The following is a 23,872-nucleotide window of genomic DNA, read 5'->3' as shown; positions in this document are numbered from 1 at the left end:
CATTGATAAGTCTATCTTCTTACAGTAAAAATATGCCAGAGTTCTTCATGTGTTTCCTTTATCATAATTGCACAACAGAAAAGGAATAAATGTGCCTTAAAATCTGCTCTGCACAAAAATACCTGGGTTGCTCAGTGAATCTCATCCTGACACTAACTTATTTTATGGTGCCATTTCTTCATGTTGATTTTCAAATATGAGATATCTTGAAAGAAGCAAGCACCCAAGTGACACTTACTCCATTCAACATTAATGTATTTCGAGTGTTTGATTTCATCCTAAGATTTTTGGATCATTTGATGAGGACAGTAACTGAGTGATTAACTTGGTGTGCTTTTAGTAGGACGCTTCTAAATGTTTCTTTACTTGAAGGTTCCAGAAAATTTTCACCTGCTCTATCTGATGCTCTGCTGATGAAAATGCGTTCAGTTGCAAGTGAGGAGTTTCATATGATGATGCAACGGAGAATGAGTCAAGAAAATCCTATCCAAGCCACCGAGACTGAGTTTGTACAAAGGTTACAGAGGCTAACTGTCCTTGCTGTAAACAGACTCATTTATTTAGGTAGGATTTTCAGTTCATTTGTTTTGACAGTGCCAGATTAGCGTTCTGTGACAAATGGATACTTGATTTCAGAGAGTTTGAAAGGAAAGCAATGCTATTGATACTGGCTTAATGGAATTAATTATAATCAATCAGTCTCTCAGAAGTTTGTCTCGCTGTATTATGTTACTGACAGTCGAATCTGGATGAATAAATTGAATAAGCTATTCAACGATTCAATGACTAGATTCAATGACTACATTCAATGATGTAGTTCTACATCGATCTGTCCAAGCTGCTTGAATTATGACCTGAAGTCAAAAAGCAAAAATGCAAAAGGGAACTTTTGCGTTCTCTTAAAATGCATCAGTTTGTGTGCTCTATGGAATGCCTACACTTGTTAGCAAGACTTTAGGAGCTAGTTCCAATTCCACAGAAACAAGAGAGCAATCAAAGAATTGAGCTGCTCCATGGTTAACCGTAAATGCTGAATGAACTGGTTTGTGAGACTTGACATAAGGAGTACATTTTGACACTTAAAATAATGTTGTGTCGTAAGTGTGGTGGTAAAGGCCATGTTTGATTTGATGCCAGCTAAAGGAATGTAGGATTAGCTTGGCTGAGATGGTACTGATCAATTTGTCTTTAAATTTTAAGCATCTACTGAAGAGTGCTTTGACGTACTGGGTATAACAGAAACGGCAAGTCGAAGCAGGCTTGCAGCATCCCAGCTGGAAGTTCCTGAAGAAGAGATCCAGCAAGAGCTGCCCAACAGAACAAATCCTTTTCTGAAAGAAATGTTCAAAATGTTAGTGGAAGGAGTGAGACTGTCCCCTGTAAGTAACTAACTATGTGTTTTCCACATAAACACATTTCATAAGGTTCACTTTTTAAGAATTTCTTATACCTAAAGATTAAAAAAAAAAAAAAAAAAAAATCCTTAGATGTTTTTCTTGCTGTCTCTCTCAGTTCAGCTGTGGTATTATTAAAACCTGTTCAGCTTCCCAGTTATTCTTTAGTTGTGAAATACTAAATGTATCTGTTCAGATTCAGCCGCAATATTTAGCAAAACTCAGTTTCTGTAATGCGCACACAAAGGATGAATAGATTTGTTTTTCCCCTATTGGTCTGTTGTTGGACCCTATAAAAGGAGGCTTGCTGTACATCCACGGATGATGCGTAAAAACAAAACAAAAGATTATCTGAACAATTTGTCTATAATATATTTAACAGTTGATGATGTTTGAGTGTATCAGGAAGTGGAACTTTTCTTCAGTTGTTGCTGAATTTTGTTTTCTAGCATAGAGTTGTTAACCTGTCAACCTGTGTAAGGTAACTATATTTCGCTTGGGTAATTTAAAATGTTATGCTGGGAAAAATTAACTTACTGCTTTTTGTGTCTGTATTTCTCTTCAGCCATCTCTATAAAAATTAGCACAATCTGATTTTCTTTCTAGCTCTGGAAAATCTAATTTGTTAGGTCAGTTATCTTCCCATCATGCCTTACCTGTAGTACTTCTCAAGGCCTGCACGTCTGTTTGAGCCCTAGCACTTCAATCAAATGCCTGGTTTCTAATCTTTTGAGAAAATCCATTGTGGATGAGCTGCATATCAAAACAAGCTCTTCAATATTTAAACCTCCGGTTCTGATATCTACTTCTTGAATTGTTGCACATTCCTTCAGTTGCTGAAGTCAGTTTAGCAACGAGCTGCATTCGTGTCATTAGCCTATCAAGAGAAAATGCTCATCTTGTAAGAAAAAGGAAACCTTTGTTTCATTTTTAGTAAAACACCTTCAGACATACAATAAAACAGTATATAAAACACATTATTTTTGTAGAGAAATCCTTATTGCTTTTATACTTGGATTATTTTAACTCTAAGTTTCTTTTTGCGATGTAAGTAACTCTTATAAAAGGAAGCCTTATAACTCTCTGAAGTCTAAAAAGAAATGTCCCTTTACCTTAGGGCACCAGCAGAACAAGCACACCCAAGCAGCAGTGGAAGAGAATCCTCTTGTCGTGTAAAGACACTTTCCGTACGCAACTTGGAAGACTTCTTGTGCACATCTTGTCTCCAGCAAGGCCACTGCAAGAAAGAAAGCAGGCTTTGGAGATGATCCGTGAAGTGAACCATCAAGAGATTCTGTGTGACTGTCTTAGCCCGACTTTGCAAGTAAGCTGTAGGGTATTAGAGAAGTCTGTAGAGCTTGGATTCAAATTTCTGGCTTAAATTGTACAGTTAACGAGGGCAGGGTTTGTGCCTGGAATTCTTCAGTGCTTTTTTAGCCTGCGTGCGTATCTGCAGTTACTCTGTTATCCTGAGGATAGACAGCTTTGTAATGGACAAAGATGGGATTCATTCTGGTGGTTGTGACTATGTAGCACATCTTTGTCATATAGAACCAAAGGGTAGTACTAGTTCTAACAGGAGGAACTGGAAGATGTTTGAAGGAGACTAATGAAGGCATTATGCTTGCCCTGGACTCTAACTGCAGACTTTCTAAAGCTTGTTAGAACTGAGTGCTACAATATCTTGATAAGTTGGCCATCAATTAAAGCACTACTCTATTTTTCCTCATTTGGTCTTAATTCTCTAAGTGAAATTGTGTGTTCTATGTTTCTAAAAACTCAAATACCTGAATGACTTCATTTCTGGATTTGAAAAGGAAGAGAAAAAAACACATTTTTGATTTTTACTCCGTTTGTGTACTGCAAGCTTGTGAGAAAGCATTCCTTAGTTGTGAGCTGTTATGGAATAGAAACGTTGCTGTTTGGGGTCTTCTGCAAGAATGAAGTAATATGAGTACACGATACACTAAGGAGAGAAAGCACTCACTGAATGGACCTATGACACTTAAATATTTCTGATCACACGTACGGTAGTAAAAGAGCTGATATGCTAGAGGGACTTCTCTGGAAATGTCATGTGGAGAGCATTTACTGCCTGTGTCTGCTTAACTTCCTTATTTGTCTGTTCTAGTTTGTTAATCAAGCAAGGTAAAATTAGGAACTTCTGAGACATGCTTGTTGAAGTATAACCAATTTAACTAGAGGATCAGAGTATTCGCACAAGAAAGCTGTCTTTTCCGTAAGCCATTTAAAAAAGCCACAAGTTGCTGGGAGAAGGTCAAAAATGAAGAGGATTACATTCAGCATGTTCTTTCTAGTGCTTGAAGTTTGCCTTTGGACATCAAAGCAGCCATTTTCTTTAATCATGGAAAAAGTAGAAGTCCGGGCTGACTGGGAAAGGGAAAATAAGATTAGAGGAAGCAAAAAGTTCAGTGTTGTATGTGTTTTAGAATTGAGAATGACCATGTCTCTTTTCTTTCTGCCTTCCTCCTTCTTGTCTTTTAGCATGGACCTAAATTAGTACTATATCTATATGAGTTAACGTGCAACCACATTGATGATCTGACCAAAGAAGAACAAACGGCAGCAGGAGACTTTGTGAATACGTTAAAATGTTGTGGCTATAAATGTATTCCTCTGAGCCCAAGACCAAAACCAGATGTAATAAAAGCTTTAAAAGAGGTTTGTGAACAAACAACCTTCTGAAGTAAAGCAGATTTACTTAAGACAACTGTTTATTATATGGGAATTGAGCTCTAATGAAGAGAGTTTGGTTTGCTTTGAGCATGGCTTATGTTTTTTTTTTTTTTTTATTAATTGGGATTCTCTTTGAGTTCTGAATAATTCTTATGCATGCTCAACACTTCGCAGCAATCTCATGTGTTACTGCTCCCTGGTTAAGTATATTACTTAAAGCAAAAATATGAGCTTGCAGTAAGCTTATAGTATCAAATGGTCTGGAAAAAATGGATTTTTCTGGCTCTTTGCAAAAAAATAAGATTACTTCTAAACGTATTACAGTGACATTAATTGAAATGAAGATGTGGTTTTAAATGCTGGCAAGGTGTCAGCGTTTTCTGACAGTCTTCCTTTTAAACTGGAATATCCTTTAGCTTCTGCTTAATTGTTTCTGAGATGGGAGAAATAACATAAAATTTCTGTTCAGGATCAGAAGAAGTATGAGGTGGAAGAAGGTGTGAACAAAGCTGCCTGGGAGAAAACAATGGCAAATAATCGACAAAAGTAAGTGCTTTCTTAAAAGAATGTGAAAACTCCCTTGGAATGCTGCATGCTTAGCATGTTCCATCGCAGTTACCTCTGTCATTATTATAAACGTGTGGGACTTTTGAACTTAACAACACTGACTGCATTTTGTAAGAGTTTTTGCTTCCGTTTTCAATGTGATTTGACATGTTAAAGCATGATTCTTTTTTCCTCAGTCTCTTTCAACGCCTGGATACAAAATCTAAAGATATTTCCAAAATAGCTGGAGACATCACACAGGCTGTATCTCTCTCACAAGGAATGGAAAGAAAGAAAGTTATCCAGCACATCAGGGGGATGTATAAGGCAGAGCTGAGTGCTAGCAGACATTGGCAGGAGCTTGTTCAGCAGCTCACACATGATCGGTAGGTGGAGAGGGGGGAGACACTTCGCCTGATGTGCACTTCATTCTACTTAAATGACTGAAATGTAGATTACATAAAATTAGAATGACTACTGTGTTAATCATTTGATGGTTAAAGACCTGTGAAATACTCCTGATTTATTCTCTTAATTTTTTTTAGAGCGGGTAAGCCAAGTAGTATTTCTGTTACTGAGATAGTTTTATTTTTTGTCAGATAATATTTTGCTGTGCTTAGTCAAATGAAGAACTTTGTGGAGATTTAACATCTTGCATTATGATGATGGAATAACAAAGTGCTTTTTGTTAATATCATTCATACTAACATCAAGCTACTGTGCTTGCTAATGTGCTAATCTGATGTTGAGCTTTGACATGAAACTAAACAATGATACTTTTGCCAGTGTTGAACTAATATGCTTGCAATAGCTGAGTTTTCAAAACTCTCAGACACGTTGCTGACTTTATCAGAATTAGTAACTTAAAGAGCAGTCTTACAGTACTTGTTCATAAACAGCGAGTCCGTGGGGGTAGCTCATGAGAATAAACAACATAATTGCCTCTTTAATTATTTTGCAGAAAAAGCTGCCCAGTGCTGTGTAACTACTGCATCTCTATCTTTGAGACAGAACCTGAGTGAATAACACTACAACCTACTTTGATTTTTTTCAGAGCACTCTGGTACGACCCAGTCTATTACCCAACTTCTTGGCAACTGGATCCAACAGAGGGCCCAAACAGAGAGAGGAGGCGCTTGCAGAGGTGCTACCTAACTATTCCAAATAAATACCTTCTTCCAGACAGGCAGAAGCAGGAAGGTAATTATAATATATTGCAACAATGGATCTCAATAACAGTGAATGCTTGTGCTTTATTGCTCTTTGTTTTTTTTTTTTAATAGGCATAATAAAACCTCCCTTATCTTACCTATTTGAAGATAAAACACATTCTTCTCACTCTTCAACAGTAAAGGATAAAGCTGCAAGTGAACATATAAGGTAACATTTTAAGATCTGCCTTCCTTTTCCACCTTCTCTCATGCCAACAAAGCTCGTCCTCACTGTTAGTGTGAACATTAAGAAACTGAGTGAAGTAAGAGACAAAGTCAGAACATCGTGAGTTTTCTTGCTATACTTGCCAAGTAGAAGAGATACCAACATGTCTGTTTTCTGATTCTTAAAATTGTTTGTCTCCACGAGTTCAAAAGTCTGTAAAAGGAAATACCACGTGGTGTGGTGTGGGTATGGGTCTTCTGTGGGACAGCCCGGTGGGATTTTTTTTGTTACTTCTCTATCCAGTGCAGGTAGTACAACTAGATCTGTAGGTCTTTCCATCAGTAAACTGGTCTTTCATCTTCCCTGCTTTAGGATTGCATTATAAAACACTATTTAGCTAGTAAGCATTAAGTTGGTTGGACTGGATGATCTTTTAGGTCTTTTCCAACCTTGCTGATTCTATGATTCTATGATTCTAAGTTAATTTACCACATGTTACAGGCACTAATTCTGTCTAAAATACTGAAAAGAACATACGATGCAATAAATTAAATACATTTGTATGTAAGTCCAGAACATCAGTGTTCTAATTTCTTTATCTCCTTGGAATTAGAACTTTACAGTCATGGTGTTGAGAGCTCTGTTTTCAGCTGTACCTTTTTAACTGTTTTTTACAGTTTTAACTGTACCTTAGAACAGTTTGTTACTTCTGGCATGTACTTACAACTAACTTTTGAATGATTTCAGAATTAATCGGAGATGTATCAGTGTAGCACCTTCTAGAGAGACTGCTGGTGAGCTGCTGCTAGGTAAATTCCATTTTCAGTTCTCATAAATATTCTGTTTTGTCTAAGATTTTGAAGTATACGTAAAGTTAGCTGTTTATTCTGAAGAAAATCCTTGTTATGAATATGTTAGGAAGAGCAGTATACAATTGAATGGTTTCTTGACTTCTCATGGATAAATGCATGCTATAGATCGATGTTATATTCAAGCATTTGCTTGAATATTGTTTGGATTGTAGTTATTTTTAAAGTTGCAGAACACTTTCCAAAGGTTATGGAATATTGAATTCTGTTTATCAACTACTGCTTCTCCAGATACTATTCTTAGTTGTCTTAACACCTGAACACTGAATGTTTATGTTAAAATGAAGTTGTGGTGTACAAAGAGTAGTATCATTTTGGCAACTGGTTCTCCCTGCAGGAAAATGTGGCATGTATTTTGTTGAGGACAACGCATCAGACACAATTGAAAATTCTGTAAGTATTAGATCACATTGTCCAGTCTTTATTTTTCAAAGCCGCATTGTAAATTGCTTTTGTCTGCTGTCACTGACATTACCTGGAGTGCTAGAGTTAGATCTGCAGGCAAGGTGAATGAAAGTATTTTGTTTGGGTTCCTATTGCAGCCTGCTGTGGGATCAGAAATCCATCTTCCTTAAGGCTGGGAAGGGAATGAGAAGAGAGTGGTGTTGGGAGTCTTTGGTTCCTTCTGTCTGTTACTCTGAGTTAATTAGCAGAGCTGCATAGAGTTTGTGCTGGCCTGCACCTGAAAAATAACTTGCTGGAAGCCGGAGCACTAGGAAGTACAGAGATTCATAAATGTATAAACTGTGCTGTGCTTTACAGCACCTCTGCTACTTGAATTTTTCATTATGTAGGGTGTTCTAAATCACCTTCCTTATCCTCTTCAAGGAAAGGCTTTTATGCAGGAAATTGGAACTGACTTAATCCTTCTGATGAAAATAATCAAGCTGTGAGTTGTGCTGCCAAAAGTCCTGATATACTGTCACAAAGCTCCACTGTGCACATGTCACACAGCCCTGTTTAAGACATTATCAGCTATTTTGCTGTTTTATCCTTTGCAGAATCGGCAGAATTAGGTTATATGGCCAAGCTTTGCTTTTTCTTGTTATCCAGTATTTCAGTTTAAGTGCCAGTGAAAGCTTTCTTGTGCTGGAGTGTTGGATGTGGTACCGAAGGGGCTGAGGAGTAGGCATGATGTTCTGCCTTCTGCCCTGGGGAGAGAGGAATGTGGGAAATTTCTATGAATAAAGTCCCAGTGTCTTAAAGCATCACAGCACAATCGTCTGTTTCACTTAAGATGTGCTGTATGGTTATAAACTGTTTCAACTAAAATAGTTTCCTGTTTGGGAAACCTGATACATAGAGTAACTTTTTCAATCGCATGTTCCTTAGAGTTTCCATGGAGAAACTGAACCAGCATCATTTTCTTGGACCTATGAGGAAATCAAGGAAGTCCATAAGCGTTGGTGGCAGCTAAGAGACAATGCTGTGGAAATATTTCTGACAAATGGCAGAACTTTACTCTTGGCTTTTGATAATACAAAGGTGATGTGGCACTAATGTGTAATATATCAAAGTACTTTGCCGTATCTTTGTAACGTGCAGGAATGTGTTAGTTTTTAAAATGAGCTGTTGGATGGACTAGTAGTAAATTCTGCTTAATATCTGCAAAAAAGCCTTTGCTCAGCTGGGCTTCTAGACAGTCTGACAAAATCGTGGTGTAAAACATCTCTGATGTACGAAGATATGAAAGAATCTTAGTCGTACTGGTTGTCCATCCATTACAACATAGCTCTGGAAATTTGTGAGTGAGACTAAGTTACTAAGTCTTTTTATTTTGAAGATTTTTTTAAGCTATATGAATAAATCTCTGGTATTTTCTTGTAGGTCCGTAATGATGTGTACCACAACATCTTAACTAACAATTTGCCTAACCTTTTGGAGTATGGAAATATCACTGCTTTGACCCACCTGTGGTGCACGGGACAGATTACTAACTTTGAATACCTGACTCATTTAAACAAACATGCGGGCCGTTCCTTCAATGATCTCATGCAGTATCCAGTATTTCCCTTTATTCTTTCTGACTACATAAATGAGACACTGGACCTAAATGACCCTTCGGTATATAGGTAATATGAGATGTTTGGAACTGGTTATTTCCAAATACTTCAACTAACTGGTACAGCTATTTAATTTCACTTTACTAAACTGCGCACGTACATGAGCACAGCTGTTCAGAAATAAGGCCCATAATAACTTGAGTTTTTTACATTAGGTAGCTGTTTCACCTAAGATATTTAAATGAAATATCTGATGTTGTGGGTGTATAGTTTGTTAGGGACCACGCTTAGCTGCTGTCATAATGTGATACTGATAGTCTGTTATTTAAATTAATCCTATGTTTAAGTTTGTGAGTGAAGATTTCCATGCCATTTGCTGTTTAGAAAAATAAAAGCCATGAAAAAATGTGGCCAGTTACAAAATCATATTGCCTTAATTAAGTAAATCCATGTGAGTTGTCCCACCATAAGTTTCTGCTAAGCTGATTTTAACGCTGCACAAAATATTCACTTTTAAACGATGCTTTTGATTTGACAGAGGCACTTTGAGTGCACTTACTTGCCTGTTAGCGTGCCTATGGGTCTGAGTTTGCCTTTAGTGTTATCTGAAAGTGGCCACTGTATTTCCCGAATTCTTCTGTAAAAAGCTGTTAAGTTTTGCTCATCCTTCTTGTGATATTAAAGGTCTTACTCTTAATGCATTATTAAATGGTGTGAATCAAGATCTTTATAAAAATGACAAGATATTGGTACTACTTCTGTTACAGAAATCTGGTCAAACCAATAGCTGTGCAGTCTAAAGAAAAAGAGGATCGGTATGTGGATACTTACAAGGTAATTCAGATAACTTTGTTCTTTGCTGTTCTGTGTATAAGTTATTATATGGAGACTTTATTTTTTTTTAATATGTATCAAGGGTGGGGGAGTGGAGGATGATGGTGATGGGACACAAATCCAGTGTTTTGTTGATGAAATTCTCCTTTCCAGTATGTTATTTTCTTAGAGTTATTTTATGACATTTGGAATCTGAGATTGTTCCTGTCACTGAAATCATAAATCAGTTTAATCTTTCCATGTGATACTGGAGGTTGAGTCAGTATGCTCTTACATCTGAACATATCTTCAGGAATCTTTAAATATATAATGTACGCTGTTCTATTGACGTGATTTCAATGGAACTTGTGACTAATTTTTTGGGTAACTGAAAAGTTGCTTTCCCTCCAGTATTCTGTCTTAACGTGCACTGCTGTCACTGTTGTGCTCTTGGTTTTTTGCTCTTCAGAGAATTTTTAAAGGCTTTAGAAAATAACATTGAAGCTGGAAAGCATTTGCTGCTGGACCTTCTGACTTACCTGTACTGTCATTTTCTAAATGTGTTATTCCTAAAAGTCTTAGGCAAACACTTATTTTTGTTACTGGAATGCAGGGAATAGGATTGTCCTTTACCTTTCTAGTACTAGCGTGGCATTTTCGTGGCTTCTATAAAGCACCAAACTGCCTGATTTGTTTGGTATGAGATAACAGTCCAGTTAAATGCCTGAAAATATAGTTTAGAATGTTCTTCTCTTTTGAGAGGTGACTACTACTTTGAATGGACATTCAGAACAATTGGTAGGATGCTACTTGAATGGTAGGTGATCAAAAATGACTGGTTACTTCAGAAAAGTGTATATTGTACCAGGTGCTGAGGGTGGAATTCTTCAATAAAAAAAGTGATAGTCTTGGACATATCTGAAGTGTCTGAGGAACTGAAGTATTGAAACACTCTGTAGGAGATCTCAGCAATTGCCTTTATTATCAAGCACAAGTTGTTGAATATCTAAGTTTGTGATATGTTTTCCTCCAACTTGCCTAGTATTTGGAAGAAGAGTATCGTAAAGGAGCACGGGAGGACGATCCGATGCCCCCTGTACAACCGTACCACTATGGATCTCATTATTCTAACAGTGGAACTGTGCTTCATTTCCTAGTTCGGCTGCCACCTTTCACTAAAATGTTTTTGGCCTATCAAGGTAGGATCACCTTTAACTTTTACTTAGGACAAAACCCAGACATGAAAGCTAACAACCCAGGAAAACTGCATGTTATCAATTCCAAATACCTGAGTTTAGTAAAAATTAAATCTGGTGTACTTACGCGATAAATAGACCCATTCTGAAATTATCAAGCCAGGTGCCAAAATTGTACATCTTGTTTATACCTTGGTAGATGTTTAGAATAAAAAGCTGAGCTGTATTTAATTTCTAGTCCATGTTTAGCACACTAAAATTGGGATAGAATTCAAAATGTTCTCAGCTAACTGGAGAGCAGTTGACTTTTGAAGCTGCTGATGTGCAACTGATTTTTGTCAAAAATGCAACAAATTCTGTTTTTTTGTTTTTTTGTTTTTTTGTTTTTTAACAGATCAAAGTTTTGACATTCCAGACAGAACTTTTCATTCTACCAACACAACCTGGCGTCTCTCTTCATATGAATCAATGACTGATGTAAAGGAGCTCATCCCAGAGTTTTTCTACCTTCCAGACTTTCTGGTTAACAGAGAAGGTATACTAAGAGGATACCAAAATTAGATACTTCAAGCAGCCATGGGGTTGGGACTAGTTTAAAATTGAGAACATTTATATCTCACAGTTGAACGTGCTGTGCAATAGATGTATAAAATAAACAAGTAAATAAATCTGCCATGAATATACAGGATATGCTACAGAAGCTGCGTAAGACTTAAGGAATAGTTCTTAAATTCTCTCCTAGATGCAAAGGAGCATTTCTTATTTATCTGATTCTCCATTTATGTGTGTGAAGGGATTTGCTAAAGGTACTGCTTTGGTGATGGGCAATAACAGTGCTTAATTTCTAGTTTTATAAAACCTTATTAAGATTTTTATGAAGTCACTAACCTAAGGTGTTGGAACACTTACTCCTGTGCTTCTAGGTTTTGATTTTGGAGTACGTCAAAATGGTGACAGAGTTAACCATGTCAATCTTCCACCTTGGGCTCGTAATGATCCTCGTCTGTTCATCTTGATTCACCGTCAAGCTTTGGAGTCTGACCACGTTTCCCAGACAATTTGTCACTGGATAGACTTAGTGTTTGGCTATAAACAGAAGGGCAAGGCCTCTGTTCAGGCTATTAATGTCTTTCATCCCGCAGTAAGTATTTTTGTCAAGCTTCATGCTTGTTCATTGTACTTACACTGAACCTTCCCCATTAAGTTACTGACTTGCTTGGAAAATGTCCAGCATGTAAGAAGCTCCTTAGCTTATGAGGTGTTGAAGAATAAGAAAAGGCTTTAAGAATTTTGGTGCAGAACTGACAAGACCCCATCATCTGATGTGTATGAATTTGTTCATCTTTTTTTGTCTAGAAGTAAGTGTAGGTGGTGATCAGTTATGGAGCTTGCGCTTCCTGGTTAGTTGTTTGTGATGGCATACGAGCTTGGTGTTTGTATCTGCTGCTTTGTCATTCAGAGGAAGCCTTTAATTTAGGTGAACTCTACTGCAGGTTTTAATAAGATGAAAATAGCTTGGTTTGTTCGTGGTCAGTATTTATATTCTTCTATGTATATGTATCTTGTTTCTAGTAAGCATTTTCTTTTCCGTTGAATTAAATTTTGGATAAGTCAAATAAGTTTTCATTGATGTAAAAGCTTCCAGTGTGTCATTACTGACTTACTGTAACATTAAAATCAGTGAATTTCTTTAGGTTTTTTGAAGCTTCTATCCTTGCTATTGCAAGGCTTGCTCAGCTAGCAGCCCTTCTTTTAAATTTCAGATGGATGTGCTTCCACTGTTTAGCATGTGTTCTGTAGTTGTCAGAGGAGCTAATAGCAGTCATTTTCAGTAGCAGTGGCTTTTTTCTTTTCAAGCAGCCATCCAAATGCCTTCCTTACCTTTCCTTTTTTGAGCTTAAGTATTGATTTAGTTACTACCTTCAACTTAAATGACCTCCAACAAACTATGTGTGAATACATTCATTTTTCTTCAAAGTGAAGGCATTGTCAGTGTGACTGATGAGAAGAGTGTGGCACACATGTAGAGACATGGTCAATTTTAAGGAAGAAAAGTCAAAGAAAACTCACTTTCCTGAAATGTGGAGCTTCCTACTCCCCATTTTTTGTTGTCATTTATCATCAGCAACCCTTCCATTTTCAGACAGATCAGTAAAGGTCTATTAAGAAAACCTTTGACTGAAATTAATAATGGAATACATGTAGGATCAACTCGGATCTCAAGCTTTAGTTACTTCAATAAGAAGTGATGAAAACAATGTTCTCAGTGATTCCTTTCTCAGTACAACCTTTGTGGGATAGCTTCTGTCCTAGCCAAGGAGCTGATGGGTACAACTCTAGAATTTGTATGTGTATGTTTTGAAATTTTTCCCATGACAAATTGGACAAGGTCATTCTTGCCTCTCCCCACTTTTTTTTCCTCTGCAGACTTACTTTGGGATGGATGTTTCTGCTGTTGAGGATCCTGTTCAGAGAAGAGCTCTGGAAACAATGATAAAAACATATGGGCAAACACCTCGCCAACTGTTCCATACAGCACATGTTAGCAGGCCTGGATCCAGGCTCATCATGGAAGGAGAACTTCCTGCTGCCATGGGATTATTAGTGCAGTTTGCTTTCAGAGAGACCAGAGAGCACACCAAAGAAGTAATATATCCAGTACGTCATTTTGATTGTGAAATGGTTCAATTAACTTTCATAGTCTGATAGTTAATGTACCTCTGATATTTACAGTTGAATAATGAAGGTTTGTCAGTCCTTTAGGGAAAGGTACAGGCATTGCATCCACTTCTACATGTAAACCTAGAGTAGGCGAATTCATGCTGCACTTCTGTCTCTTACTTCCTCATTGTCTGTAGGACAGGTCAACTGTCTTCACTTCAGACATTTGTCTTATCTAGAGTCCTGTGAGAAACTGAATCCTTGTGTTTAAAGAAATTGGAATATTTTTCTGCACTATTTGAACTGTCAGCTTACCGTCTCAACTCTTAACGCTAATAGTTCAGCTGATGATACTACAGTGCTTCGTACCTGTCTTTCTGTTACTTCTGGGATACTTCAGTGGTCCTTACTACGTGTTTAGTTATGGGAATGGGATATGAATGAGTCTTCTTCCTCCCTCACAAAGTAAGAATTTTCAGAAAAGTTTCTAGCACCTTTTAATCTGCACCTTATTTGTGTTTTAGAGTCCATTGCCATGGATAAAAGGCTTGAAGTGGGGAGAATATGTTGGTTCTCCAAGTGCCCCAGATCCTGTTGTCTGTTTTAGCCAACCACATGGGGAAAGGTTTGGCTCTCTGCAGGCTTTGCCAACTAAAGCTATATGTGGTTTGTCCCGCAAGTTTTGCCTTTTGATGATATATAGCAAGGAGCAAGGTATGAGTTTGTGATTATTCTCTATATGCACAACCCATGCAAAACAGAGCCAAAAAACTTTTAAATCTAGTGCTACTACTATTCTCCAGTAAACTTTCCACGTTTAATCTCTTGCCAAAGACTGATCTATAAATCCAAGCACAGCTTCCATGACTGATACCTTTTTTGATGGTTACATTTGGCTTGTGATTTTCAAAAGTATAGGTGTCCAGTAATTTGGTTTTTCATTAAAGCCTTATGCTGCAATCACTTGAACTTCAGAACTTGCTGGCAAGTCCAAAAGGAACAAAGGGGAGGAGAATATGTGGTGCTGGGAGGATTACATTAAAACAAAACATTAAAGAGTTTTTTAGCACCATGGGAAAATGTAGAAATGAAGGATCTGCTCTCAGGCAAACTTGGAAGGATTCTTATTGATAATGTGCAAACAGGTTCTCGTACTACCCCCCCTTCTCCCACTATGAAGCATGTTAGTGAAAGTTTTATAAATGAACGGTCCGTTGAAGGCTTCATGTTTAGTCATTTAAAATAGACATATACAGTTCTGAGCAATCATTTCTCTGGCTCAGAAGCACTGGCACATCTTCCCTTTCTGTCCGTTCCCACTAAATGTAATGCTACTTTGAAAAGCTTTGTCCAGGTTGCAAACTATTCCTGGGGAATACTAAATATTTACATCATCTCTGAAAATTGTTTTAAAAAGCATCTTGTTTTGAAATGTTGCTTTCCATTTCTCTATTTTATGTAGTTGGTAATAAAGCATGGATCTTAAGTTTTTATTGACTATCAAAGTGATCAACCCTTTGATTTTGTATCTGACGCAGAATCTTCTGTACCTTCCTTCAGGTGTGAGAAGTATGCACAGCACTGATATTCAGTGGTCAGCTATCCTAAGCTGGGGATACGCCGATAACATTTTACGACTAAAAAGCAAGCAGAGTGAGCCTCCAGTAAACTTTATACAGAGTTCTCAGTTCCATCAGGTAAAAATCCTGGTCTTTTGGTCTTTAATCTAATATTGCTTGTTTAATCATGTGGTGGCTTGATGTGGCAGTAATTGCACTTGATTTCATTTTTTGCAAAGCCTATAGTGAATAACAAATCTTATTCTGAGAGAATGAGTATTTAAGCATAACATTATGCAGTTGTCCAATGTTTTAATTCTAACCTGCTAGATTCTCCTTTGGCTCTAGCCCTCAGTATTCCTAGCCTAGGAGCCACTGTATTCCTGTGCTAGACAAAGTTCCCTTTTAAATGCATTTGGCTTTTGTAGATTTCCCTCCTATGGATTGTTGGAGTGAATTTATAGTGAAGTCCTGGACCAAGAAAAATGAAAACTGGAAGAATTAGCTCATGTTAGAAACGTAACTTCACTGTAGTTTGATTTCTCTGGAAAGATGATGTCTTAACTGTGTTAACAAACTCTTCATAATCTCTGTTACAGTTCAGTGGTGTTTGAGATTTTACTGAAATGATTCTGACTAATGTGGCTGTAGTCCTGAAAGTCAGAAGTTCGCTGCTCTTTCACTGTGAACTCTGAGCTACACAGAATTTCCCTCTTTATTTTGTTACTGAAGTAATGATACATGTGATCTACAATAGGATCCGTCTTTAACTTGATAAGTATTTTACATGGCTTTTCTTAGGAGAAGCAGGCGATAAAAATCAGTGTGACCATATCCTGTGGTATGATGACAATAGCAGTTAGTAGCTGTTCTCATTGTTTTTTTTCCCTTTGTCTTTCCAAGGTAACAAGTTGTGCTTGGGTCCCAGACAGCTGTCAGCTTTTCACGGGTAGCAAATCTGGTGTTATCACAGCATACATGAACAGATTCACTAGCAGTACGGTAAGTTCTGTTGCGCAGAACTGATATTTAAGGTTCACCTTTGACATTGTTAAATAGATTTATCTCAGCATATTTGTGCTTTTCTTATGCTTTTTTGTTCATGTATTGCTGCTAGCTGTTTAGTTGGCCCTCATCATCTGGATGATGATTGATTTGCACAGATCTCTGAATTGAGGTTGTCTGGCATGGTAAAGCTTGCCAAATTAGAGAGTAATTTTTTGCTGTATAAAAGATAAAGCTTTTGAAAGCCTTAAAAGAAACTGGAATGTTTTTTCCCCAAAGCAGAAAACATTTAAATGCAGTAGAGAGTGGCAATGAATTCTCAAATGCTGTGTTTACTAACTACTCAGACTCTTCACTTTGTCATATTCCCAAAGGGGGGAAAGCAGTGTGGAAAGAAGTGAGAAATGTAATTAATGCACTTACTGTATTAGTGGCAGGTGCTGGGGAGATGCTAGCAGAAATCTTCTTGATGCTATGTAACAATAAGCATGGTATGAAAACATGAAAACTCATCTGTTCAGGCTGACTTTTGGAGCTCGTCTCATTTTCTTCAGCCATAACTTCTGCTTTTCATAGTTTCAGCAAAGAGTGTTTAACTTCCTTTGACGAGTCATTTTAGATATGGCTGTGTGAGTACCCATAATAAACTTATCTGTCCAATTAGTTTGATACAGGTATTGGCAAACACTAGTAATATTGTGCCACTGCTTTTGAATCATTACATTAGTCTGGGCTAGCAGGAGCTTTGGTAAGATCTGCTATGTCTACCCAGTTTCCTGCCACTTTCAACAGTGGCAAACAGCAGATGCTCAGACTGGGGAAAACATAAACACACTGTGATTCCTGCCTTGGCTTTCTTTCAGTTTTGGTGATCTGCATCTCAGTCTTCCTGAGTTCAGCAGCTTTGAGTTTGAAAGTTGGAGGAGGTCTTGAAGCCTTGCAAGCTTAAATCAGTTGGGTCTCAAGTCAGACAGTGTTCCTGCTCACCAGAATTAGTGAGCTCACAAATAACTGAGACTTGAGTTCCAGTTTAATATAGTGGGCTTATGATTCTTGAGTTCTCTGCATTACCTAGGAGCAAGTGTTTTTGTTTTTGCTGCACAGATGTTATCTTTGAGACCATCTTTGAATTCCCCAGCACTGACAGTTTTACATGCCCCAGGCAGATGGACCTTGCTGCCAATTTTATAGCTTCTGTTGTTGAGTCAGTTGCTCAAGCCAGGGCTGCAGGGAATGCAAATATGCTTCCTAGCATCTGTTCTGGATGCATCTTGTCAGCTGTTCGGTGATGAACACTATATAAAATGCACTACCTGAAACATGACTATTTTGCCCTGATTGATGCCTAAGCATAAAATGGGAATCGTGTCATTAATTGTCCTTCATGCTGTCGGTATGAGAACCCAAAGAGCCATGTTGTCAGAATTCTAAAATAGCTCCATGTTGTATTTTAGATATCTTCTTTTTCCTAGCCTTTAAAAGGTGGTCGAAAAAATGAAGTACTGCTTTAAACTACCTTGACAGTAAGGCATACAAACGTTGAAAATGTATTAACTCTTCAAGCATTACAGATTATACTCTTTCAGCAAGAGAAATTTAAATTCTCTGCAGATGAAGTATATGTGTGTTTTGTCTGTTACTACTTTGAAGGCTTCTCTAGACATGCTATGCACACCCTTTACCCTTCTACACGCATGCAGACGATGCACTCTAAGCCAGTTTTCAAGAAGCCTGAGTTGTTTCAGATGTCATAACTTGAAGTGTTACTGGTGTTCAACTTACTGTTGTAATTTGTATTTTGTTCAGCAGTGTTAACTACTGAGCTTGGTTATCTGTCTGCATTTCTAAGTATTTCCTCTACATACTCCAATAGTGAGGCTGCTGTTTCTCTATCATGTGAAAATAGTGCTGTCTTGCAGAAAGTCGCTAATTTCAAGTGCTTAGTTGACAGTAAAATAGTTTCTCTTCAATTCATTGCATTGCCAAGATGTTTGTTTAGAATAAAGCACTGGAAATAGTTGGATGTTAATGATTAGTTTGGCATACTGCATTATAAAACATTAGTCATAATAAAGCAATAACAATGTTAATCTAAGAAAAGTCTTATTCTTTGCCTTATCTCTTTCAGAAAAGAGACATTAAAATTTTAATGATTTCATGTTGCTGTTTTTCAGCCTTCAGAGATAGAAATGGAATCACAAGTCCATCTGTATGGTCACACAGCAGAGATAACGAGCTTGTTTGTGTGCAAGCCATACAGTATAATGATAAGCGTCAGCAAAGATGGCACCTGCATTATATGGGATTTGAACAGGTATCTCTACATCTAGCTTTGCCCACCATTTTTTTCAGTACTTGTTTTCAACTTCCTGGTGTCTTTGCATTGTAAAGTTAACTCAATTTATTCTGTGTATGTCTAATGTGAAGTGAAACTCTTACTGTGTAGGAATTCTGGAGTTAATATAAAAATACCACCATTAAGGAAAGTGTTGGTTGAGATTAATGTGTCTTTAAAAAAGAAAGATAAATAACCTTTTCTATGTTTTAGTCTGACATCAGGCTTGTTTGTTCTCTTACTGTCTTCTAGGCTGTGCTATGTCCAGAGTCTGGCTGGACACAAAAGTCCCGTGACTGCAGTTTCAGCTAGCGAAACAACTGGTGATATTGCAACAGTCTGTGATTCAGGTATATAGCTGCAAGTCAGAAAACCAGATAAATAACTAGATTTGTTATTGTATGGGTTAATAATCTGAGGATGCCTTTGGTCAAAGAGCACTTCTAAAAAATATGTTAATATTTGAATTTGTTGAGAAACTTTGGGTAGGTGTTGGAACAAAGAGGAGTAACAGCTGTAGTAAAGAAGAATGTAGATATTTGCATTGGCTCCTACAGAGGGAAATAATTCTGTTCCTGCCTCACCCCCCACCTTCCACCCAATCTTATTTTAAAGCAGGCTTTTAGTACAGCCATCTTTTCTGTATGGGACTGTTTCTGGACTGAGGCATTAAGATCTATTTGAGTAGTGGACTTTGGAGTGCAATTCAGGGTCCTCAGTGACTCAAACTACCTGTATGCTGCAGCACTGTATGTATGTAAAGCAGGGTGAATTCAGACCTCACACATTTTGCTGTGTGTATTTTATATGTTAACTTGACTTGGAGACTGGGTAACAGGCTCTATCTAAATGACAGTTTTCTTCCATGGATCCAAGGATTTCAAACTGAAGTGAAGACTTTGCTCTTCTGACTTCATGCAACTGAAGTCAGCTGTACAAATAAGCCAACTTCTACTGGAAAAGGTTGTATTCTTGTGTTGGTAGGGGACAACATGAGTTTCAGTTGCCCTAAAGACAAAGCAGTAGTAGTTGGTTATTAGAACTTCAATAAATGCAAATGATGCCAGATAACCAGGTAAGCTGCTTGTGATTTGTAATTCAGGTATCTTACTTAAATGCAATCCAGGGTGTGAGAATGAGCTGTTTGAAGAAAGGTTTGAATTCTTTTAGTTCTTCTGTCTTAGTACGTGACAATTGGTCATTAAATGATAGGGTATTGTAATTATCACGTTCCATGAATATAAAGCAATGTCTTCTGAATCACTTTGCTGTGGCTTGGTGGTTTGCATGAGAAAAAAGCAGGGAAGTAATTGTTTTCTGCAGCACGAATCACTCTGGGCCATTTAAAACCTTTTATCTTTCAAGAAATTCTTGAAGCTTTAAAGGTTCTGTTACATAGGCATAGCTGTGATGTGGATTTGCTTTTTAATACTGCCATGCTCTGTTCTGTTACAGTTGGAGGGGGCAGTGATTTGAGGCTTTGGACTGTTAACGGTGATCTCGTGGGACACGTGCACTGCAGGGAAAGTATTTGCTCTGTTGCTTTCTCTAACCAACCTGAAGGAGTATCTGTCAACGTGATTGCAGGAGGGCTTGAAAATGGAGTTGTAAGGTAAGCATTTCAAACTTTCTGTGACTAAAATGTGTTAAATCTTAAGCTCACAGATGAACCTATATAACTGATGGCATTTAAAGAAGGTGGACAAACTGCCATCCATTTCCAATCTTAGTAGCTGCTAAAATAGGTTGTGTTTATCACTGAAATATTTGTAAAGACTAATGTAAAGAAAAATTAATCTGTCTTTCAGACTGTGGAGTACATGGGACTTGAAGCCAGTACGAGAAATAACATTTTCTAAGTCAGCCAAACCTATTGTAAGGTAAAGATTTCAAGTATGTAATAAATGGGTTTTTCTTTGAAAATAAAACCAAGAATAGCTATGAGTATTGAACATGGATTTGAAATGAAGAAAAGAGGTAAACACCCATGTTTGAAAAGAGCCATGCAGTCCCTCTAATTATTCATGAGAGCAAAGTGGGCACAAGTGTACCATATTTGTAATGACAGTAATAACTGGGTTCTGCTGCTAGCAGAAGGAAATTGGCAGAGTTCCCTTGAGAACTGAACAATAGCTACCCTTCTTATTAAGTTGAATATTTTTCCACAGAATCTGTTTAAAAATCAGGAGATAATAACTTCAGCAGCCTCAAATAGAAGAGGTTTTTTTCCTCTCTCAAATAATTGAAAGGACTGCATTTTCCCTGACTTTTTTTTTTTTTAATATATATATACTGGAAGGAAATGGGAGAGAGTAAAGGAGCCTCGGAAGCATGGAAGCTGCCATTTTAGAGTGCTTATGTAATTTTGCCTATTAGAGTCCCCTTGATTAACGAAAAACAGAATTACTGTGCCAAAGTGCTTTCAGAGCAGAGCTGAAGGATAGAGCGATATCCTCAGGAGTGCTGTACCCTGCACAGGAGTCTTGTGGAGTTCTGCCAAATACAATGTTAGCGTGGTACAGATTACTCTGAAGAATGTTGTTGTGACCATTGCTGAAATATCATTTACAATTCAAACCGCTAATCACTATTTCCTAAAAATGAAAAATCATCATCTGATAGGCACTGGGATGGCAGTAATTCCAAGGAAGCATATTTCACAACATCTTGTTGATTTAAAAATAATAATAATAATAAAATAATATATATATATATATATTAGTGAAAAGGTTTTCTGCTTAAAAGTGACAGAAAATGGATGCTGGCCTTCATGTTCTCTAACTGTGGCATGATGGAAGGGTTTTCAGTAGTAACAGCTCAGGAAATGCTCAGTGCTGTGCTGTGAGATCTGACAGATTTGTTTATTATCAAGTAAGTTCAGAGGGCCTTGTTCTGTGCTGGAAAGCCTCCTTTCAGAGGTAACAGGGCAGGGCAGACTACTCTTTCTTCATTGCTGCAAATAAATACTGAACTGCATGGCATGTTGAAGAGCTGGACAGAGCTGTGGCTGAGCCTTTTTGGCTACAAAGCTGAGTAGCCAGATGTTTACACACTGCACGTTGATGCACTCACCGGATTGCTTCTAACCCCAAACTGATTTTTGTCAGCTACACTCATGTGGCTTTTTAATGTCTTCTAGCATTTTAAATAGCCAAATCTGATACCAAAATATTTTCTTGTTTTTCAGCCTTACCTTTTCCTGTGATGGTCATCACTTGTTCACAGCAAATAGTGATGGAAATGTAATAGCTTGGTGTCGCAAGGACCAGCAGCGCTTGAAGTTGCCCATGTTCTACTCATTCCTTAGCAGCTATGCAGCTGGGTGATGACTACTTCTGCTGCTTATTCAAGTCTCCGTGCACTTTAAATCCACAATAAATTATAGAATCTCTTCATTAACTGGATTTTGAAATAGTTTGAATGTGTCTAGAATGACTGCGTAGGTGAAAAACAGAAGGCAGTCTAGGACAGTTATAAATTGTATGCGCATGCACAAACCTGAAGTGTATGGAGTCACCAGGAAGCTCTGGTTGCATACTCCAGTACCAGCAAAGTGGCATATAAATGCTCTCACCTACAAGTCAAAATGCTGCAATACAAAACGTCATAGTATTTTTTTAAATCACTTCTTGGAAGCAACTATTTCAAAGATTGAATCAGTAGTGTTTGTCCGTCCTGCGTTGTAAAATGTCAGCAGTATGAAGCTCTGTAAATATTTATGAAAATGTCAGCATATGTATATCTGATTAGTCAAGGATGGTGGTGTTAGCTCTGGGGTAAGTGACCCAAAATATAAAAAAAAAAATCCAAGATGATTCAAAATTGCTTTTTTTGAGAAGCAAAGAACTTAGTAGGTGCTTTTTGCACCATTTAATGGTATTGTAATACTAAAAAATTAGATCCATCTTCATTTGCAACTTCCGCTGTCTTCTCTGTTCGGATGGTGTGAAAGTCTTTGGACAAAAACAAGGATGGGCAGACACCTCATAGCTTCACAAAGCAATAGTTAAATCGTGTTTTGGTTCTGTGTTCCATGTAGTGTTAACTCAGTTTGTAATACCTAGCTGTTGTGGTCCTGTGGCAGACTACACACACGTCATACACACAGCCTGCCATCCCGAGCTCTAAAAACGGTACTAAAGAATGCACTGATGTGCTCGTATTCTCAGTGTCATTGAACTTCAGTGCACTGTAAAATGTTTGAATCCAAATGTTTAAGTCGATGTTTATAGGCACTGAGTGATTCAGAACAGTTTATGTAGGTACACTGTGCAAATATGCTATTTATTCCTAGGTGCTACTTTTGAGAGGGGGGGAAAAAAAAGGTGCCGTTGTTAATAGCTTACATCTGAGTTCTTAGGCCAGATAGAAAAACTAATGCTTAAGCTGATGGATTTCAAGACCTGACTGACACTGAGTGCCTGCTAGTCATGCAAATGGTACAAGAATGCGACACAACTCTGATGCAGTTACATTTTTCTTCTTCATACCTTCGCTTTTTCATCATTGACATATTCCACTACCGCCATACACACAAACTGCTCTATCTTAGTTTTAAGGCTCGTTTGCCTTCCGAGTACTGTGTTATGAAATCGTAATAAGATGTGCATACAGGAAAACTGTACACTTCAGAAAATTCCAAATGGTCTTCACAGAAATTTTTGCGACTTTCTGATTTTGGGGGTTTTCAAACTGGAAGAACTGAAGTCTTCTCAGTCCATGACACAGGTCGATTTACCTTTCTTAGTTCAATTAAGCAAGCAGCTGTATGAACTGAATTTTAAACTGCATATATTGTAGCAACGTTGTATGGGGTGGCTGTAGTCATGTTTTTCACTGTCTAAATGTTAATGTGAGGTCCAAATACAGACTGAAAAGCTTCTTGGCTCATGTTGAAGTGATGCGCTTTACTTAAGCGACAAAATACAAACGTGATGGTTTGGGGATGCTTTTGTCCTCCTTCAATTGGGATGTTGCTCACAAAGGCTTATTTTTATAAGGTAGAATTCCACTTGTTACAAATCAATATGCAAAATTGCTGGCCTTGTAAAAAGTGCAATATTATATATTTTTATGTATAAGTCAAAGATTTTTTTGAACTGAGGAATATTTATTCAGCTTAACGTTCTGGAACTATTGAAATACCATTGCAATAGTATATGTGCATGATGTACTGAAACCTCCTGTAAATTTCACATTCCACACTGTCTTTGTATACACTGTCACACTGTTGGGTAATAAACAGACCTTTGTATCAAATGGAGATGGCTAGAACCATGTTTTTGGCTTAATTTTACCTCTTTTTGAGAGATTATCTGCTCACTTCTCTCTAGTTCCTGTTCTGCTTGTTCTCAGGTCTTTAACATTTTAAGGTTCTTGAAGGAGGAAAGTTCTGTTTGTGGGCTACATCATGTTGC

At 37.6% G+C, this 23,872-nt stretch overlaps 1 protein-coding gene across 4 annotated transcripts in view; it reads left to right on the top strand.

Annotated features, from left to right (window-relative positions):
• The window catches only part of LYST (lysosomal trafficking regulator), a 135,074-nt gene that overhangs the window by 54,925 nt on the left and 56,277 nt on the right, over positions 1-23,872 (top strand). For 3 of the 4 annotated variants that reach the window (XM_048938362.1, XM_048938361.1, XM_048938363.1), the window contains exons 29-53: positions 373-564; positions 1,201-1,379; positions 2,512-2,718; positions 3,900-4,076; positions 4,561-4,637; positions 4,835-5,023; positions 5,692-5,837; positions 5,921-6,017; positions 6,762-6,823; positions 7,221-7,276; positions 8,216-8,368; positions 8,711-8,955; positions 9,654-9,720; positions 10,742-10,898; positions 11,290-11,430; positions 11,819-12,036; positions 13,323-13,553; positions 14,081-14,270; positions 15,117-15,253; positions 16,019-16,117; positions 18,295-18,434; positions 18,708-18,805; positions 19,911-20,067; positions 20,264-20,335; positions 21,643-23,718. In XM_048938362.1, coding sequence (XP_048794319.1) covers positions 373-564; positions 1,201-1,379; positions 2,512-2,718; positions 3,900-4,076; positions 4,561-4,637; positions 4,835-5,023; positions 5,692-5,837; positions 5,921-6,017; positions 6,762-6,823; positions 7,221-7,276; positions 8,216-8,368; positions 8,711-8,955; positions 9,654-9,720; positions 10,742-10,898; positions 11,290-11,430; positions 11,819-12,036; positions 13,323-13,553; positions 14,081-14,270; positions 15,117-15,253; positions 16,019-16,117; positions 18,295-18,434; positions 18,708-18,805; positions 19,911-20,067; positions 20,264-20,335; positions 21,643-21,781 — 3,626 coding nt within the window. In that variant the 3' untranslated portion in view covers positions 21,782-23,718. Of the gene's footprint in view, positions 1-372; positions 565-1,200; positions 1,380-2,511; positions 2,719-3,899; positions 4,077-4,560; positions 4,638-4,834; positions 5,024-5,691; positions 5,838-5,920; positions 6,018-6,761; positions 6,824-7,220; positions 7,277-8,215; positions 8,369-8,710; positions 8,956-9,653; positions 9,721-10,741; positions 10,899-11,289; positions 11,431-11,818; positions 12,037-13,322; positions 13,554-14,080; positions 14,271-15,116; positions 15,254-16,018; positions 16,118-18,294; positions 18,435-18,707; positions 18,806-19,910; positions 20,068-20,263; positions 20,336-21,642; positions 23,719-23,872 lie in introns of those variants that run through there. The other variant, XM_048938364.1, reaches the window with a different exon arrangement.

Source organism: Lagopus muta, chromosome 2, assembly GCF_023343835.1.
Source record: "Lagopus muta isolate bLagMut1 chromosome 2, bLagMut1 primary, whole genome shotgun sequence".
Lineage (NCBI taxonomy): Eukaryota > Metazoa > Chordata > Aves > Galliformes > Phasianidae > Lagopus > Lagopus muta.
Note: the sequence above shows the minus strand (reverse complement) of the source record. Positions and strands in the feature narration are given on the sequence as shown.